General features: G+C 36.5%; 3 protein-coding genes across 6 annotated transcripts; 2 read left to right on the forward strand and 1 right to left on the reverse strand.

The window, feature by feature from the left end:
- Window positions 1–839: 839 nt before the first annotated feature.
- Window positions 840–10,662, forward strand: LOC140768626 (C2 domain-containing protein At1g53590-like). 3 transcript variants are annotated; one of them, XR_012105787.1, is made up of 13 exons: window positions 840–1,144; window positions 2,506–2,580; window positions 2,767–2,910; window positions 3,258–3,353; window positions 3,464–3,595; window positions 4,755–4,907; window positions 5,004–5,045; window positions 5,458–5,506; window positions 6,696–6,788; window positions 6,865–7,048; window positions 7,227–7,353; window positions 7,429–8,350; window positions 10,525–10,662. XR_012105787.1 is itself a non-coding variant. In XM_073108966.1 (12 exons), exons 1-12 carry the CDS (start codon window positions 1,019–1,021, stop codon window positions 8,293–8,295), a joined length of 2,088 nt encoding a protein of 695 aa, XP_072965067.1. In that variant the 5' UTR covers window positions 840–1,018; the 3' UTR covers window positions 8,296–8,646. The 3 variants fall into 3 exon arrangements, 2 of the variants coding, with proteins under 2 accessions (XP_072965067.1, XP_072965068.1); XM_073108966.1 differs by lacking the exon at window positions 10,525–10,662 and having other exon boundaries at window positions 7,429–8,646; XM_073108967.1 differs by lacking the exon at window positions 10,525–10,662 and having other exon boundaries at window positions 1,097–1,144; window positions 2,783–2,910; window positions 7,429–8,646.
- On the forward strand, window positions 9,545–13,662 carry LOC140768627 (uncharacterized). The gene is made up of 3 exons (XM_073108968.1): window positions 9,545–10,101; window positions 10,525–10,731; window positions 12,454–13,662. The coding sequence occupies exons 1-3, from the start codon at window positions 9,649–9,651 to the stop codon at window positions 12,595–12,597; spliced, it is 804 nt and encodes a 267-aa protein (XP_072965069.1). The 5' UTR covers window positions 9,545–9,648; the 3' UTR covers window positions 12,598–13,662.
- On the reverse strand, window positions 13,453–17,962 carry LOC140768628 (DNA repair RAD52-like protein 2, chloroplastic). 2 transcript variants are annotated; one of them, XM_073108970.1, is made up of 5 exons: window positions 17,889–17,962; window positions 17,393–17,763; window positions 15,564–15,601; window positions 14,733–14,824; window positions 13,453–13,835 (listed from the first exon to the last, which is right to left on the reverse strand). In XM_073108970.1, exons 2-5 carry the CDS (start codon window positions 17,734–17,736, stop codon window positions 13,689–13,691), a joined length of 621 nt encoding a protein of 206 aa, XP_072965071.1. In that variant the 5' UTR covers window positions 17,737–17,763; window positions 17,889–17,962; the 3' UTR covers window positions 13,453–13,688. The 2 variants fall into 2 exon arrangements, with proteins under 2 accessions (XP_072965071.1, XP_072965070.1); XM_073108969.1 differs by lacking the exon at window positions 17,889–17,962 and having other exon boundaries at window positions 17,393–17,868.
- Between the last annotated feature and the right edge of the window lie 993 nt (window positions 17,963–18,955).

Genomic DNA, 18,955 nt, shown 5'->3' on the forward strand with positions numbered 1-18,955 from the left:
ATATATATATATATATATATATATATATATATATATATACTGATTATGATTTTTTTTTTTTTTTTTTTTGTTGAGAAGATGAGCTATATTCAATTAAATGTGACTCTAGCGACGTAAAGTTACAAAATCTAGTGGGCGAGGCCTGGCCGGCTCTAGAACAAAACTTCTCGCGGCTAATCTACCTCGATCTGCTGTCCGGTTAGCAGCAACTCGGTTGCCTTATCTAAATACATTTTGCACTTAAAATACCTTACAATATACTAATGATCACTAAGCATTTGGTTCACTATTTTTCTAACACTCCATGGGCATGTAATCTCGTTCACGAGTATTCTAACTGTACTGAGAGAATCAATCTCTAGGATCCGCTTATACACTACTATGACTAATTGAAGTTTCATCCAAATGTACCATAATAGAGTCATTTCGACAAGGCATCTCGCCTCACTTTGGTAGGCACAATTTGCCTGTGCTCCGTCGGTATTCAATTTCACCTATCCCTATTCTCGCAGTAACCACTGAGCAGTCGCCCCGACGGGTGCCTCATGAAGTTCCATTAGAGTTTTGTTGTATTCCGCTGCCATTAAAGTTGTTTGGCAAGCCGTGACCTTGGAGCCGGATGTATTCCAATTATTATGACCTTATTTATTATATAATTATTTTCTGAATATATAAAACATTATCATATAATTATTAAAATTAATCTCCATCCAGCCCGCAAGTCGTTGTCCTGCCGACGCGTTACGTCGCTCTCCGCCCGCCACGCTGTCAGATCGACACACTGCGTGGGGGATATCCCACCACTTCGTTCAGTCTGCTAATTTCCTTATTTGATATTTTTAAATTCTAAATTTCCTTTGGTGAAACTACCATTCTCGCTCTATCTAATTTGAAAATCGCGGGATTTACAAGAATTCAACATTATAAATCCGGTCCGGAGATATCTCTCTTTCCGGTGCTTTATTCGTTGCATTCAGGTGGATTGGTGGAAGAAAAATAGAAATTTCTTGGGTCGGCGATGAGTTTCATGGAGGTTTCGATCATGCATCACCTCGCCATAGCACTCGTGGTGCTGTGGATCTGTGTCTCCTTTGGGTATAACCACCCTGTGATCTTCTTCGTCGCTTTGTGGTATCTCTATAAGGTATGCTTGGTTATCTTTGTTTGGCTGCAGTTTTTAGGTCTCGATCAATACTTTTAGAGCTTGGGTATGAACGTTTCTTCAGTAATTGTGATGGGAGAATTAGGGTTTGTAGGTCGCAAAAACCTACTTTTAATTTTTCTATTTATTTCTTTCAAAGTTCAGTAATGAGGTAAAATAGTTTGTTAGAAGAGGCCTTATTAAATTTTGGTAATTTCAGTAAGCTGCAATTCTATTTGTTCAAGAAAAGGGAAGGCGATGAAGTAAGACCGAGGAAGATGGCAAAATGTTTCAACTTCTAATTTCAACTTCAGAGAACAACGCATAGAGGATAAGTTACATTTATGAAATGATCATAGGATATGTTTATAATGCACCTGTATGAAGGAATAATTGTGGAATTAGGCGGTCCCTTAATAGGATCAAGGAAGGGGGAAGACCAGAACTAACCGTAAATAAGGATATGATGGCATTGGTTTGATGGAAACCCTTGCACTAAATAGAGATGGATTGAGAAAAAAATGATCTGTACAATCTAGCTCTAAATAAGTTCTGGTGTAGTCATTGTGTGTTTGAAGAGATTCTAGCTATTTTAGTTGGCAATTAAATTAGAATTTGTGAAGTCCTAAACCCTTGTTTTCTCCACAAAACGGAGGATGAAGAGTAGAAGAATCGGAGAAAAAAGAGATCAAAAATCTTGCTGGAAAAATTTCAGGATAACTGTGGAGTCTTGACATTTTGTTGATCTCATCTACTCATGGCAAAGAAGTTTTGCTAAATTTTATCAAGTGCACTCTACTTGCTAAATTAATCTATAAAAAATTGGACATGAAAATTTGGAAAGCTGAAGAATGTTTGTGACTTGTGAATCAAAATGGTGCATATTGTAGTTGTATATAAATTCTAGTTACCAGTCTCATAGATATCTTTTCATTTATAGTATGAATTAAAGGCTTATTTTACTGAATCCTTTCAAGGATGTTAGTGTTGAACCAGAGGACTTGTTTAAATTATTGTTTGGTTATATTCTCTTGTACTGTCTTCTTCGTTTAAGAAACTGCCTTTCATGTTTCTAGGATAGTACTTTACATAGAGTCTTTTACATGTCTCTTAATTAATCCTACATTCCTAATTTCTTAGTTCATGCTTTTGTTTTTACGCTTTTTTCATTTTTGAGAGAATGAGCACTGTGAAGTGTGAACTATCTGCTTCAAAAAGGATAGTTGATCGAACTTAAACTCACCCACCCCGCATATACTTGATTTTGTTAGCATGCCTGACTTTGCGAATCCATTTATCCTTTCTATTTTGTGGCTACAGTTTCTTTTTTTCAGAATAAATTATGTTTTGGTTCTGTGTCATAGGTAAACGAACGCTACTCAATGAGATTGCGGAAGCGAATACAGTATGAGGAAAGAAAAAGTGCCAACCAACGAAGGGTACACTACACTATGCTCGAGTTCATTTTTATTTATTTTTTTGCTTTCTGTTGTTTCGGGTCTATGGCTTTTAATGTTGATTTCAAGTCCAGCTTGCTAAAATAGGAGAGCTCTGTCTATCTGAAACAAGTTTGTTTTCTGAAAGACATCTAATTTGAGTTAGACTCATGTCGTTTTATGTGCCAGCTTCTTTCTGATACAGAATCGGTGCGTTGGTTAAATCATGCGGTTGGAAAGATCTGGCCTATTTGCATGGAGCAGATTGCATCTCAAAATTTTTTGATGCCGATCATACCCTGGTTCTTGGAAAAGTTTAAACCTTGGACAGCTGTATGGGTTTTCCCTCATCATTTCTATTTATCGTTCAGTGTGTATTGTGTATGTAATGTGATTACTGATTAGATCTTCAGGTAAGCATTATCCACCTCTTTTTGATGATTACCCTACATAAATTTGAAGTAATCAACTAATCATGGTGCATCTTTTGCAATCTACTTGAGTTTTGAAAGTAATATATCTAATTCTCTACTGGATGGTACTTATGCACATATTAAGATAGTTGTAGGTTCTTTTTTTCGGCCAGTTTTCTATTTTATCATATCACATAATTTTATACAACAAGACATATTTTTATAGTCCTGCATTAGAAGATAATACTTATGCTTACTATTTTTCAGCGGAAAGCAACTATTCAACACCTTTACTTGGGTAGGAACCCGCCCACGTTTACAGATATAAGGGTTATCACTGAATCTGCTGATGATGACCATTTGGTACATATGACCTTTCTTGGGTAGTTATCATTTGAGTTTAATGTAGGCTTCTTGATGAATATTCTTTTTTCTTAAATGGTAGCTTAAGATCTGATGATGAGTTATTGCAGGTTCTTGAGCTAGGAATGAATTTTCTATCAGCAGAAGATATGAGTGGTATACTTGCTGTGAAGCTGCGGAAAAGATTAGGGTTTGGCATAACAGCAAATATGCATGTGACTGGTATGCATATTGAAGGCAAGGTAAAGAAACTAAGATATTGAATTATGTCAGCTTAATGATTCTAATGTTTGAGAGAGAGCATCCATCTGATTGCTAATCACTTGTTATGACAAAGCTAGTTTACATTCTATTGTTTAAATTTCTTATATGCCATATTGTTAATAAAAAGATCATTGTAATAGATGGAAGCAATCTCTTTATTTTGTTCAAGAAATTCATCAGATATATGAGATTAATGTGCTCAGCTAATCTCCAGGAATCTCCTTTTATCTTTCTAAAGATCTTTTTCTTTACCTTCTTATTTGCGATTGTGATGGAAGCATATGAAATGAGTACCTATTGGAGGAAAATATAATATTATTTCTTCCTAAGTTTTGTAGTTTGATGATAAACCAAAGTACCAAACTACCATCTGGGTACCATTTTGAGTGACATAAGCTAGATTTCTAGCAATGTGGGTAAGGCTGCATATAAACCCCCCTCCCTAGACCCATCTTTGATAGGATCCTCAACTAGCAGAACTCCCTTTTTCCCTTGGAGTTCAATTCAATGAGAACTTAATGAAATAATACAACTTCTTGATCTTGTGTTTGTTTGATTTTGGCTACCTTGTTATGCCCTTGGTCATGCCACATAATATGCTCATCTTGCTATCCTCCATTTAGATTAATGAATCAATGTGATAGTTTGGCATTTCACTGTTTGACTAAAGTTATCTTTGGAAGTGGAATAGCTGGGAATAATTTATCCCCACTTCCCCAGCATATTCCTTTAACTAGTCAAATCTCAAGGATAACTGGGGATAAAATTAATTCCACCTTTCTGGTTATATACCCTAGGATAAAGGGATAAAATCATAAAAGTTAACTATTTGCTTTTTCTAAGTACTAAGTCTGCCCATAACCTATTCCCACAAAAGTTATGTTTGGAACAACTCTAGGAATAAAGGGGGATAAAGTAGATTTTATCCCTTCCAAACAATGCCTAAGTCTGTTTTAGTATCTTATAGATTGTGCCAACCTGTGCCAATAGCTTACTAGGATGGTGCTCATTGTGAGCAAAAAATAAAAAGTGTAATTGTTGCCTCTTCAGCTTGAGAAACTTCTGACTTTTTAATCTGGAAGCACTCCAATATGATGTGAAGGCTTTGTGTTCAGACCTCCTGTATTTTATTTGTAGGTCTTGGTGGGTATAAAATTTCTTCAGCATTGGCCATTTATTGGACGTGTCAGAATATGCTTTGTTGAGCCTCCCTATTTTCAGATGACAGTAAAACCAGTTTTTGGACATGGAGTTGATGTTACTGAACTTCCAGGAATTTCAGGGTGGCTAGTAAGATTTTCTTCTGGTTTATGGCATTGATCCTTTCCTATTTGTACCATCAATTACTTTTTTGTCACTCAATAATTTCATCTTCTTGGTCTGTAGGATAAGTTGCTGGATGTTGCATTTGGGCAGACATTGGTTGAGGTTAGTTTGCCTGTTCGTGATGATTCTTTAGAATTCTAGGTTTTCTCATATTATTTCATCTCCAGGAGTTGCTATGAAGATAAATTCATTTGTATCATCCTGTTTTGGTATGTGGGTACTAGACGTAACTATTACACGTGAGGAATATGAAATATTATGTGCAGAAAGAGTGCAAAGTATATAGAAGAGAGATAAATTAGGAAAACAAGATCCTGGTAGATTTGATTTCTTAAATAGGATTACTCAAGAAGACTTCTTTACTTAAAAGTATGACTTTCGTTACCATAAGTTCTACCATTATGAGAGAATAAATATTTTTTAATATTTTAACAAGTCTTGCTTAAATTTTTTATAGTTGTTGGCAGTATTAATCTGTTCCTCCTGATATGTCCCATTATTATACTTCTTTCAGCCTAATATGCTTGTTGTCGATGTGGAAAAGTTTGCCTCAACACCTAGAGGTAAGGCAGAAATGTTTTATCTTTGGACTTCATTTTTATTTGAGAGTTTGCTATTGTTTTGACATTGTAGCAACTTATGGGTTGATTGTTCACAAATATTGCTGTTTGCATTCTATATCTATACTTGAGAAAAGTGATGCTCAACTTGCCATTTGAAGAAGCTTTGTGAAATATACATAATATAGATGTTAGCCATACCTGTTGTGCTATAGCATATTTGTGTTTATTTTATAATTGAAGTTGTTGACGTTTAATACGAGAGAGAGAGAGAGAGGCAAAACAACTTCGAAATTTGCATTTTGTATTGCTGGTGTCTTAGTAAACAAGACAGTGTGCACCCTCCCGTTGGTGTTGTTAGCTACAACCCTGGTTCTCATCTGGTTGACCTATCATGTTTGACAAGGAGAGTTTGTTCATTGAATTCTAAGAGTGTAGAGGTATGCATTTTTTAACTAAAATTTGGTGAAAATTTTGGTAGTTCAATAATGATTTTGTAAATATTAATAGGGAATTTGCCAATTCCTGTGCTGATGTGCTGGTCGTCCTACACATCGGTCAGGAGAATGAGGTTGACAGGAGGTACAGAGATGGAGGACGAGGATAAGAATACAGATAGAGAACAGACAGGAAATTAGACAAGCAAAGAGGGAGAGAGGTTGCCCTGCAAGAGAGAGAGAGAGAGGGAGAATGAGACAAGACAGAGGAGCACTTAGCAGCCATCTGTTCTTTATTTTTTATTATAGTTTTCCTGTATTACGTTCAATAAGTAGGGTATCCTAAATAGGTTGGTTGCGGGGCGGTGGGGGGCGGGCGGGGGTAAGGCAGGGATGGCCCATGGGCTCATCATAGGTTTTTTGAGAACCCTATTTAGAAGTACTGCATTTAGGTTAGTCAATGAAACAGTGGAATAAAGTGCATGTCAAATGATTCAACCTACACTAACAGAACTCACATATCAATGCAATCTAAAAGCAATATATATGTTAACCAAGTAAATTGCTTTCTAGTAGAATTCGATGGGCATAAAGCTGCTGAAATTCAGGTTTTTATGATACTATTCGTTGCGTTATATTTACTAGGCACAAGCTTGAGTCAGGGTCAGCAAAGTATTTTTTAGTTTATCTTAACTAATGTTCTTGCTGCTGAAATTTAGGTTTCCATTATACTAATGTTGTACCTACTATTTCAGAAGGATGGTTTACTGTTGATGAGAGGCCTCCTATTGCACACGCAAAGGTTGAAATTTTGGAAGGAGCTGATATGAAACCATCAGATCCAAATGGTAGTATCACAGCCAACTATCTTTTTTCTAATCGTCACTCTTTCATAATTGGTTAATCACCAAACAAACCATGCAGGACTTGCGGATCCTTACGTGAAATGCCAGCTTGGTCCTTACAGGTTCCAGACTAAGATTCAGAGGAAAACATTATCACCAAAGTGGCTTGAGGAATTTAAGGTTCCCATTAGTTCATGGGAGGCACCTAATGTACTTGTTCTTCAAGTTCGTGATAAAGATCCTATCTTTGATGACATGCTTGGGTTTGTTCCTTGCTCCAGTCTTTTAGCATGTATAGAAATTAGATTAGTTTAAAAATTAAGAAAAAAAAAGGGAAAAAGGTCATCATGTGATGGGCGCATTTACAGCTCTAATATTTGAGACAGGTATTGTATGATCTACACAATTTCTCAACTTTAAATTCTATTTTAATGTCTGCAGAGATTATTCTATAAACCTCAATGACTTGAGGGGTGGGCAGAGACATGATAAATGGTTTTCATTGAAGAATATTAAGATGGGAAGGCTTCACTTGGCTCTAACTATACTTGAGGATGAGCTAGAAAAGGTATGCTGTATTTATTCGAAGAAACATAGAAAGACAGTAGATTTGGATGAATTAGTCTGAAGCAGGATTTTTCAGGGAAAGAATGATCCTATTGATGATGAAGAAGTATGCAAGACTTCTGAAACGGTGACTCCCGGATCAACCTCTACTGCTGAAAACTCCAACTGCAATACTGAGGAATGCTTGGAGAATTACCGAAAGATGGCAGATGAGTATGAGCCTATAAACATTGAGGGGCAAGAAAAGACAGGTCTATGGGTACATCATCCTGGCAGCGATCTCTCCCAAACATGGGAGCCGCGAAAAGGAAGAGCTCGGCAACCAGAGACTCAAGTTCATCGGGAAGATTGCAAGGATAGTGCTAGTTCATCTACATCAGGATCTCAACTGAGTGATACCAGTAGTGAAGAAAATGTTGAGGGAAATAAACCTGGTAGACTTGGCAAAATAAAGAAAGGCTTGCACAAGCTAGGTTCTGTGTTCCATAAAAGTTCAAGAAAGGATATCCCCATAGAAAATGATGAAGAGCCTACTCCAACTCCACGTCCAAACCTCCCTCCAACTCCACGTCCGAACATCCCCGCAGTAGGGGAGAAACGGACATCATTAACGGTCATACTGGATGAAGACTGTGCTAGCAACAATGGTGAGAATAAGGCAGAGAATAGTTTCTCCAGCCCTGATATAGATAAGGCAGCAAGCCCAGTTAAAAACCATGTGAAGTCCAAGGTGAAGAGCATGGTACAACAGGCAAGCAAGCCTGCTCAGAGTTTGAAGAGTGTACTTAGCAGGAAAGGTTCTAACAAGACAAAAGAAGATCAGTCATCGGATATTTCTGAGAGAGGTGAGTCTCAAGGATCACGCTTGTCAACTGATGAATTGAAGGACGATCCTCTTGTAGTCGTCGAGGGTTCTCCGATATCCCTTGACCATGTCAAATAATTGAATCCTGCAAAGAGATGCAATGGAATCAAATAGTCTCACCAATGATATCTAGGTGAGTAACTTTGGATCTTCTCTTTTTTTAGGAAGTAATGCTCGTTCCACATTAGTTCAGAACTTGTGTATATGCTCATCAATAGTACGTGCAAAAAATTATCAGCTAGTGTATACATAGTGTTGGATAGCACAGTTGGTTTTCTTATTTTTAGGGGTGGGGTTGCTGTATGTTAGAGATGTCACACCCTTTAATTTCATTTCTGCATACTTTCCTTGTTGGATTTCCGCAGCTTGTTCTTCATTATTTCATTACAAACATAAATAAACAGGAAGTTATTGCCTTCTCCTTTTTAATTAGTGATCTGAACTCAATTACGATCATCTAGGCCAAATTATGTTTCAATAGATTAGAGATACATTGTGCAGGAAGAGCAAGGCGTGATTCACAATCTACAAAAGAAATTGGATATAAATCCAAGGTTCAAATCATATATCAACTTAAAAGCATCACGTAGTGACGTCTCTTCTCGTCCTAACGAGAAGAGTTTATCCAAAATTAAGATCTAAGATTCTACTTAGTGTCTCAAAAAGAAGTTCTCGGTCAAAATGTAATTAGTCTGCAGTAATCCCCCCAAGAAATTGGGCTTTTAAGCCCAAGAGCACCCAATGGGCTTAGATCGTTTTTGGGCTATATTTGAGCAGCCTTGGGAATTATAACAATTAATATACGTTTTAAGCTACTATTGTTTAATCTGGATGCCAAATTAGAGGAAAGAGATATGAGTAATACAGTAATTATAAACATATTATTTAAATTTTTTAACCCAAATATATATATATATATATATATATATATCTTTTATTCTCTATTTTATTAATATTTATCATTAAATTCCCGGGTTTAATCATCAAAAACACCCTAGTGGAAAGTAATCATATATTAACTTTATCATAGGTAAAAAAATGACTGAAGTGCTCTTGAATAATTTCTCACATTTTTTATCTGCCATTGAAATTTACTATTAAAAAAAGGTAATTTAAGTATTTAAGTTAATATATTTTGAAATTAATGAAATATTTTCTATCTCATCAACCGATGATATTTTCTAGGATTATTGTTAACTTATTAAGCAAACTAATTTTATTTTTTTATTTCACCATCTGGCTCGGTGTATTTTTTAATAAAGTGGAGGCTCTATTTGTAAAAAAACAAAAAGAAAGAGGGGGGCTTTATTTAATATAGTAGAAAATGTATGGTGTTATTTGCAATTTCTCCTCTTTTTTTCTTTTTGGTCCATCACTTTTGCTCAAATCTCACCACCGATAACGTCGTCGTCCTCCTCCTTTGCTTCTCCAATGGCGTCTGCTTCAATAACCGGAAGCCACCTCCTCCTCTCTTCCGCTTCTCTCCTCCTCCGTCGCCGTGCAAACATCATCTCTTCTTCATCTTCTTCTTCTTCTTTCATCCCCTTCCCCTCTCTCCGCTCCTCTTCGAATCCACGGATCCACCTCTTCCCCTCCATCCTCCAGTGTTGCTGTCAGTCTACAATCGGCACCAGCAACACCTCAGAGGAAACCGTTTCCCCTTCCCCTCCTCCTCCTCCTCCTCCTCCGCCCCCGCCCCCGCCGTCGGATGCCGCCGTGAAGGAAGCGGCCGATGTGTTGGACATCAGGGTGGGGAGAATCTTGAAGGCGTGGAGGCATCCCGAGGCGGACTCTTTGTACGTGGAAGAGGTGGATGTGGGAGAAGAAGAGCCGAGGACTATCTGCAGTGGGCTTGTCAACTACATCCCCTTGGAGCAACTCCAGGTTTGGATATCAAATCCAGATATAATATTCCAAAACTAGGCCTTCGATCAGATTCCCTATTTGCCAAGATACTGTGCTTATTTAATTCTTTTCTGGAATTAGTTTCGTTATTGTTTACATGGTAACTTGATTTATGGAGCCATGTAGTGGATTGCTGCTTCCTGAACAATTTTTGTTGCAGAACTTTGTTACTTTGATCCCCAAGAGAAGTTTTTTGCGTCTCCACAGTCAAACTTCATAGTCTCATAGATTAACTTTGCTATTCAAAGGCATTTTATAAGCTATTGTTTCCATATGGATTTGTTAATTTTCATTGAAATGGAGGTATCATGTTTTCCTTCTCATTGATAGATGCAAGCAAATTAGTGATATCTTATATAGATTATTGAGAACTTTGATGGTCCGAATATGCAATGGATGCAGGATGCTAGAGTTGTCGTCCTTGCTAATCTCAAGCCTAGAAACATGCGAGGTGTCAAGTCGAATGGTATGTTAATGGCTGCTTCTGACGAATCGCACGAGAATGTTGAGCTTCTTTTACCTCCAGAAGATTCACTCCCTGGTGAAAGAATTTGGTTTGGTTCAGAAGAAGAAAAGGATAAACAACCAGATGCTGCAACACCTAACCAGGTTTCACTTTCAGCTTGTGTTGCTTTATTTGTTTCTTCATTACCTTTCCACAGGCCAACACTCTAAAATTTTGCATAAAGTTCCATAACCATATCATTTGGCAGAGATGTGTTAATGATTTTTTTCTTATGTATATGCGTAAAGTAAATTCCTATGTTGAGGCTTTTGATCTGCTATAGTTCTCCAGAAATGATTATTTGGCATTGCTAAGCTGTTGTCGACATTTTGTGAGCTTTTATAATTGGGATAGGATAATTTCTGCTGGAGAAAAGGATAAAGAAGACAACACTAACGGCAATGGACTTGAACAAAGTGAGAAAATGCATTACAGAATATGTAAGCTTTCTAGCTTGGGTGGGACTTCAGAAGTGTGGAGGAGTTATAATGCAATCTACCTGCGAGCCACCAATGGGTTTGGAGAGCACAAGTTCCAAAAGGAAGTTCTAATCAATTCAATAATCATCTATCTAGGAATTAAACTAGTGTAGATAAATTTATCCCAACAAGAAGCCTTGAAAGAGACCATCTACTTATCTAGTATCACAAAATTCGAATCTATTGTAAAATTTATAACACAAAATAAATGATATCAAATTGTTAATATGATAGGTAAGAGGGATCAACCAATAGATTAAGGTTAGCCTAGGGATCCAAGGTCTTGTAGGATTGCATGCTAGAGAAAATATTCAGAAGTAGACTTCAAGAATGATAAAGTTCAGCTTGAGATGTCATCCATGGAAGGCTGAAAGTAAAGACACAAAAATCATCAACAAAGTAGGCCTTCATCTTCGGATGAGTGAATCAATGAAGAAGCCTCAGCAAGGAAATCCTGCCTAGGCTGGAGTGCAACAGTATCCAATGGGAGTGAGAGGCAGTGGGAAGTGGGAACAGCAAGGAATATGTATCTGAGGAAATCCTACCTGTGGTATGGGGCATGATGCAGCAAGTATGAAGTAGCACAAGTTAAAGGGACTGTGTTAAGTCTGTCATGTTATGCTGGATTTCAATTTTCTCCTTTTGCTGCCTCTTTTATTCCACTTAGAGTTGAGATTTTGCTCGTCATTACTTTTTGTTTGGTTCATATGCATAAATGCTAGTATTCCATAATCTGTTCAGGTATTTCATGTTGGCGTTCCTCATCTTCTTTCATTAGCTTTATTACATTGCAGAGCAGAGGGTCTACTGTTTTCAACTAGAATGATGCCGTACAATCTTTTTTACTTTTACAGTTTTATTGTTTGAGCGTGATCCTTTCATGGAAAGATTAGTAATTGTGCCATTCCCAGTTGTCCATTTGATTTGTGATAAGTTACCCTTTTGGGCTACATAAGGCTCACTTAAAAGGATTTTGGTTCTATTTTATTTATTTCTTTTTTTTCCTAACAATTATAGCTGGGAGTTGAATTATGTGGTTTCATGACGTGTGAGAATTTACATGATTTCATTAGTAGCTCTATTGAGTAAATTTCTCTACCCATTTAATTTCATAGTTGGCAAGATGCACATGCTAAGCATGTAAAAGGCATAATCGGAATATCTGAGCAAATGGCAGTTATACAGTATACAATATTTTGCTATGCATTTTGCAGTTAGTGAAGCTCAGTATTTGATGATGTATATCTCGTGGCAAATGCATTTCAAATTTTCAACTCTATCAAGTCTTTTGCTATGCATATTTTTTGCACATACTATATTAACAGCTAATAAATCTATCATACCCAGGTCCAGAAGAAAAAGATCTGGGAACTTGTTCAACCGCACCTGAAAACTACGGATACCTACACAGCTGTTCTTGGTGACCATCCAATGCGAACTTCAGCAGGCACTGTAACTTGCCGATCCTTGAAGAATGCAAGAATATCTTAAACATTAATTCAGCAGCCCGACTTCGCCTTGGATGAAGCTTGAAGATATTCATTTACACTCATCAATATTTGGTTTCTTTAATGTTCCACGCAAGTTTTTCTAAATGAGGCAGCTGGATTATTGGAGCTTGAATGTGAAACAAAATTTTGATGTCTACAACTCTCAATATTTAATTCAACACAAAAGAGTTTTACACATTTTGATTTTGAGCCAAATTGTCATGGTTTTGGTTGTAGTGAAACATTTTGGAAGGGAATAATCAGGAGCATTACTGTTACGGCTCCGATAAGCTTTTGATACCAGCTTTTAACCTTTCTATCAAGCAAGGATTTTTTACTTAAATTGTCAAGATGCTGATGTACAAGAACTATTGGAATGTGACAAACAAAATGTTATTCTACAAGAACTGAGCAAGAAAAGCACTTGTTTCAACTATTTCTTCATATCAGTGGGTTGATCATCAATCGATGCTTACGGCATGGAGATGCTGCCATCTCATCAAGTTAGTAAAAAGTTTGTGAACATAGCATGCTGATATCCCTATGTATCTTCCCTGAAATTATACAAATATCTCAAAGCTGGCAGTTGCTTAAAGCTTTTGGAAGTTAGAAGCATGTCCACTAAGCATATCAGAAACATTAAATAAAGATGGCACCACAGGAAGCCTAAATCATGCTCGACATCTCTAGTCCTAGACCTACAGAACCTACCAGGTGGTATGCAATGAAGGAAATCAGACTCTCCATACTGAACATGGACAAAAATACTCAATTTCAACAGGTTTATCAGCATAAACCCTATCCAAAGTCCATACAATTAGCAACGCCAATGATCAATTTACTCAAGCATTAGCAATTTAGAGAAAATAAAATGAGCTGTTTTCTCATTGTTCCAGGAGAAATTTTTTCGTACATTACATAATCTCTATAACAGAAGCAGAGCCCATATCAGATGCCAGATAAATAAGAGGGAAGGTGCATGTCTTGCTCAGGCTCGCATACTTTTACAGACATAAAACATTACAATGCTGATTAAACCAACACAACTAACAGCCTTGCAAAACTCTCAATAAAGAAAGCAAAAGTTTCCTCTTATGGGACTTCATCTTCATGATACAGGTACAAGCCAAAGCCGAAACGCGCACAGGCTTTGCAAAAGGCTGCCTCCTCTGCTGCAGCAACTGCATCCTCATACATGCCATCTTGTAAAGGCACTGTTCCAGTGGCATCCCTGTGAGCCTGAAGTCAAGCAGAATTACTTGGTGATCATTCTAGTTCCAAAACAACTAATAGGGGAACTCACATATGATACTGATAAACTAAAACACCAAACTTAATATCCTTTGTGCTGTTGCAAATGACAATTAAACCTTTCTTTACGATGGTATAGTTGTTTCTCTGAAAATTTTCATGATTTCTTCATGCATATAGATGTAAAATATTCACAATTTAAACTAAAATATTGTTTTGTACCACGAGTGATGGTGACTAACAACATATGAATGTGGATTGGCATTGATATGCCAAAATGGAGAAGCTAGATAAACATTAGACCGAGGATACACGTGCATGTATAGATAAAATAAAAGAGTATACTTGTGCATGTTTGTATTTTATTTTGAAAAAACTTACCATTTATAACAACAAAAATATAGTGTGATATCAGCATATCCACTGGCGACAGCTGTGATAACTTGTTCACTATCATCTTTAGCATTATCGGCATATCCACTTGATTAACTCTCCCGGTCAACAAAATACTTCAACATTTGCTCCAACAATCTATGTACATCAGTACATGTTCTAGATTAACTAATCCATATGAATATGTAAGTGAGTCTACAAACATGCCCTTAGGTATTTGATCTACCAGTCTATAATTTATGGTGTTATAGCTTAGGAAGTGGATTCCTGCAGTACCGCAATCACTTGGCTTTTCACTATATTCTTCATTCTATAAAAGATGGTGAGAAAAATAATAGGAGTTCTAGCTTCTCTTAAAACTATCTTTATAATTGATCCATCATTCATTTCTCTGCATAACTATATATTGAAAGCTTCGGAAATCAAGTTTTCCACTGATGATGCAACCTCTGGACCATGAAAAACAACTAACAATAATAAGAAAGTAAGTACCTCTCCATCTGTTCCTCGTATTGTTACACGATATATTACCGTAACAGTCCCATTGTCAGAGTATATAACATCGCGGACTTCTCCACACCAACCTGAAGAAAAGACAATAAAAGAAGCATGCATAAAAAAATTTCATGTAAACACATCACGAACTTATTCAAAAATCTCGCCTTGCAATTTGCACAAATCAATAAAGTATATACAAAATCCAATGCATAGGACCTTGCAGTTCCAAGAGAAAGAGCAGCCTTTGTCAACATGTTACTTTTATATGCAATTGTTGGGTGAATTTTACTTGATGAAGGGTCTTCCAAGAAACTTCCAAGCTAGCAAGCATAGATATGCATACAGGAAACAACCAGGACATATTACAGACACACAAATACAACAAATCTTGAAAGATATGGAATCTTTACAACTAGACGGTGTGAAAGTGGGAAATACAAATTGTCCTGCACCTAGCATTTATTCTTCTAAGTGTGTAAACAAAATTAAAGACAAATATAATGATAAAAAGAGCAGCTACAGAATATGATGGAAAAGTAGTTGAAAAGGTGGTACTCAGGTTAACATTTGCTAGGTCAGTATGAAAATAAAACTAACCGTGCATGGAGTCTGTACCCTAAAGGAGATATTCTTCCAAGATAATAACTAACAAATTACATGTAGAAGGCAGAAGAAGAGAAATGGTTAAGAATAGGCTCAATGTAAAAGAGATTGAAAATGTAGTATGTTAGCTATATTCTCATAGTCCTTTACCATTAACAATGATAGGAAAATATGTAAGTATTATTAGCATCAATTTATGTTAATAAAGAAATGGAGGATCACCTGGTGCATAAAAGCTCAGCATTCTGTTGGCATGGTACCTGTATAAGCAGACACCAACAAAATTAGCAACAAGGATAAAAGACTTATTTAAGTTGCATACCAGTGGTACATGCAAAAGCCATTGACTCAGTTCCATATAAAAGAATCATTGTGGTTGTTCAAAGAAAAAGATCTTGGGTAAGACACCAAATATTTTTCTTCTTATCTTGCATTCCTAGTCAGACTTATTTAAGCTGCATACCAGTGGTACATGCAAAAGCCATTCTGACTCAGTTCCATATAAAAGAATCATTGTGGTTGTTCAAAGAAAAGATTCTTGGATAAGAAACCAAATACTTTTCTTCTTATTTTGCATTCTTAGTTCTGCTAAGTAATTGGGGAAATAACATTTTCTGACCACACCGTTCACTTATTCAGAAACAAGTTTGGAAGGAACAAATAATGTATTCTTGCTTGATATTCTAAAGAAATTGTTGCTGTTGGGTAAGAGATACCATCAAAAACAACTGACATTAGAGAAGATTGATATCCTATTCATCATATGTTGTTGACAGCACATGTTTCGAGGCACATCCAGTCCAAAAGGTAAGCCATTTAGTAAATTGGAACTAGAGAAGCCTCAATCAAGCTCCATATTCATGAAGCAAGAGGCCAGTTAATGATTTGAGTCTGTACTGATGGGGATTCAGCAGTCCAGTGGCTGCTCATAGCCTGTTGACTAACACAAGAATTATGTGCATATATATATGCATATGCAGATAATATGTATGGGTAAAGCATAGATGAAAAATAAGAGCAGATGCAAGGAAATGTGAATGTACTTGTTCTGGAGGCTAATTTCAAAAAAGGGCAAAGCAACAAAGAAGAGGACTCATAATTTTCAACCAAAAGGAAAAAAAATATTACAGAATGAAAAATTGAGTGAATTAGCTAATGTTAGAGCCTTAGAGGTGCCAAGGGAGAGAGAGAGGATATCCCATAAAGAACTTGAACACAAGCAATGAAAAACAAACAATAGCTCATAGACCAATGGAGGACATTTACCAAATAGATCTGTTCGAGAAATTCTTTTATGCAGCCAAACCAAAAAAAAAAAGGTACATAATGATCTAGTACTATTGATGCTTTTAGAAACATAGAAAGAGAATCCAAAATAACATTTTTAAGTATATTAAACAGTTCATAAGCCGCATTTCAGATGGTCGATATGGTAGTTATCTTCCTTAGGAGAACTTGTATAGTTTGTTTCAAAACCTCAAACCAATAAGAGCATCCGAGTGATCAAATAGAAGATCAGACACTTCTACCACATTGGTAGAAGCTCAAACCTTCCCAATAGTTATTATTTAGATTCTAGCCAAGACCCAAGAGTCAAAATTTAAATCTCCAACAAATTATCAGATCTATTTTGAGTGACTTCCATGGTCAATTCACTAAATCTATTTCTTCACTATTGCTCCTCTTCTGTTCTTTATCAAATTACCTTTCTTTAGTTCACTGCAGCATAAAATTTGAACCTCATTGTGATTATTCCTGGATCAAGGGCTTCTAAGCATCGAGGTCACATCAAACCATCTTGTCAAATCTCCCATTGGCTTACAGATGGATTCCTCCATTGGATGAATACAGTATACACCAGACTTGAAATTCTCAGAAAAAAGAAAACTTCTTAAAGCAAATGTGAACATCATCAGTTGTCTTCCAATTTGTTTTACTCAGTAACAGATCCAAAATTAGTACTTTCTTACAGTCCATGACCCTATACTCTAGTGCGGAATCAAAGGAAGACGTAAAACTAGCACGATCACACTTCATCCAGACAAACATACCAGGGAATAGAGTTCTCCTGAGGATTGATGATCTTGTCCGGCACTCTCTTGTTGAGATCCCTCAAGATCTCCACCAACGGCCGAGTAATCCCCGACGACGACTTATCCAGCGGCACGACGTAGTTGGTCGTCGGCACGGCCGATGCCGCGGCGGCAGAACCGGGCTGTTTCTTCTTGGCCCCGTTGTTCTCCAACGACGCCGATACTACCACAACCCGGCGGCGATCGGAGATCCGCGACAAGGAGATATGCTGCGGCAGCTTCCCCCGTAGGTTATCGCGCGTGGTCAAATTAGGTAGTACGAGGGTTGACCTCGTCGCCAAGAAGGAGGCGGCTGCTTCCATAGAAAGACGATGTCTTTGGCCTAGAATCTAGAGAGAGAGAGAGAGAGAGAAATAGAGATCAAATTGATGATCGTCGTGCTGGTGGAAATGGAAAAAAAAAAGAATTACAAAGTAGAAAATTAAACTTTGTGCTTGGTTTATTGCTACTCTACCTAAAATATAGGTCAAATGTTATGAGCGATCTGCCTACCTAACCCTCTCCGTCTTCCGACATTTTTGCATGGGTTTCTTTTTCCTCTTTTTCTTTTTTTAAATCAATTTACTGCTCAAAAATCTTATTATCTTTCCACTACCATTTAAAATATATATATATATATTTAGAGATTAAAAAAAATATAGAGAAAAAGAGAGATAGTTATACCTAAATCTTTTGAACTATTATTGTTTATGCAGACCATCCACTAGTTTATTATTAAAAAAAAAAACCTCCACTAGTTGTCTATTTATTTATTTTCGTTAAAAATATAGAATAATTAAAGGGATTAAATCATCAAAGTGTCGTAAAATTAAGTTAAAAAATCTATTTAAAGATTACAGTGAAATAATTATATTTTTAAATCTCCATTTAAAAAGATCTTAGTAAAGTTATAAAACACCCAATTAAAAAAATAGAATACATGGTGTTTTACTATATTCCAGTCTACCGCCAATATCTTTTATATGTTTGTAATTCAATTTGAAAATTATATACCAAGTCATAGAAGGATAAATATTTACATGTGTTATCTTTTGATTTATTTAGAGATTTGTATTTAGATTCGTATTTAAAAATTTTGAGAGTCTTGAGAGGTAGTTTGGTCAAAACAAGAGAATGGGAAGACTTTTACTCCACCTTGGTGAATGTGATGTACCACATCTTTATTAGGGATTCATTCATTCGGATGAGGACAGCTCCATTAAAGAGCTAGCCTCGTTTTTCTTCAGCATCTTTGGACAAGCAATCCCTAGAAATGAATAAATGAACTGAGCAGCAGCATTATTACCACTGAGAAGCCCTTCCATTTTGTTAAGAAAGAGTACAAAGTTCAAGCTAGGAAAGAAGAAAGCTTTAGGACCTCAATTGAGAGGACAAGTATAAGTTGCATGTTTCTCTCAATTGATTGAGATATGATATCAAGATCATTTCAAGCTGCAGTTGTAGATAATAAGTAAGGCCAAACTTGTTCTTCAGCAACCAAGCAGGATTGACAAAAGAATTTAAGTAGATCATCTAGGAAAG

The sequence above is a fragment of the Typha angustifolia genome, chromosome 10 (genome assembly GCF_048772165.1).
Source record: "Typha angustifolia cultivar Huaian chromosome 10, ASM4877216v1, whole genome shotgun sequence".
Lineage (NCBI taxonomy): Eukaryota > Viridiplantae > Streptophyta > Magnoliopsida > Poales > Typhaceae > Typha > Typha angustifolia.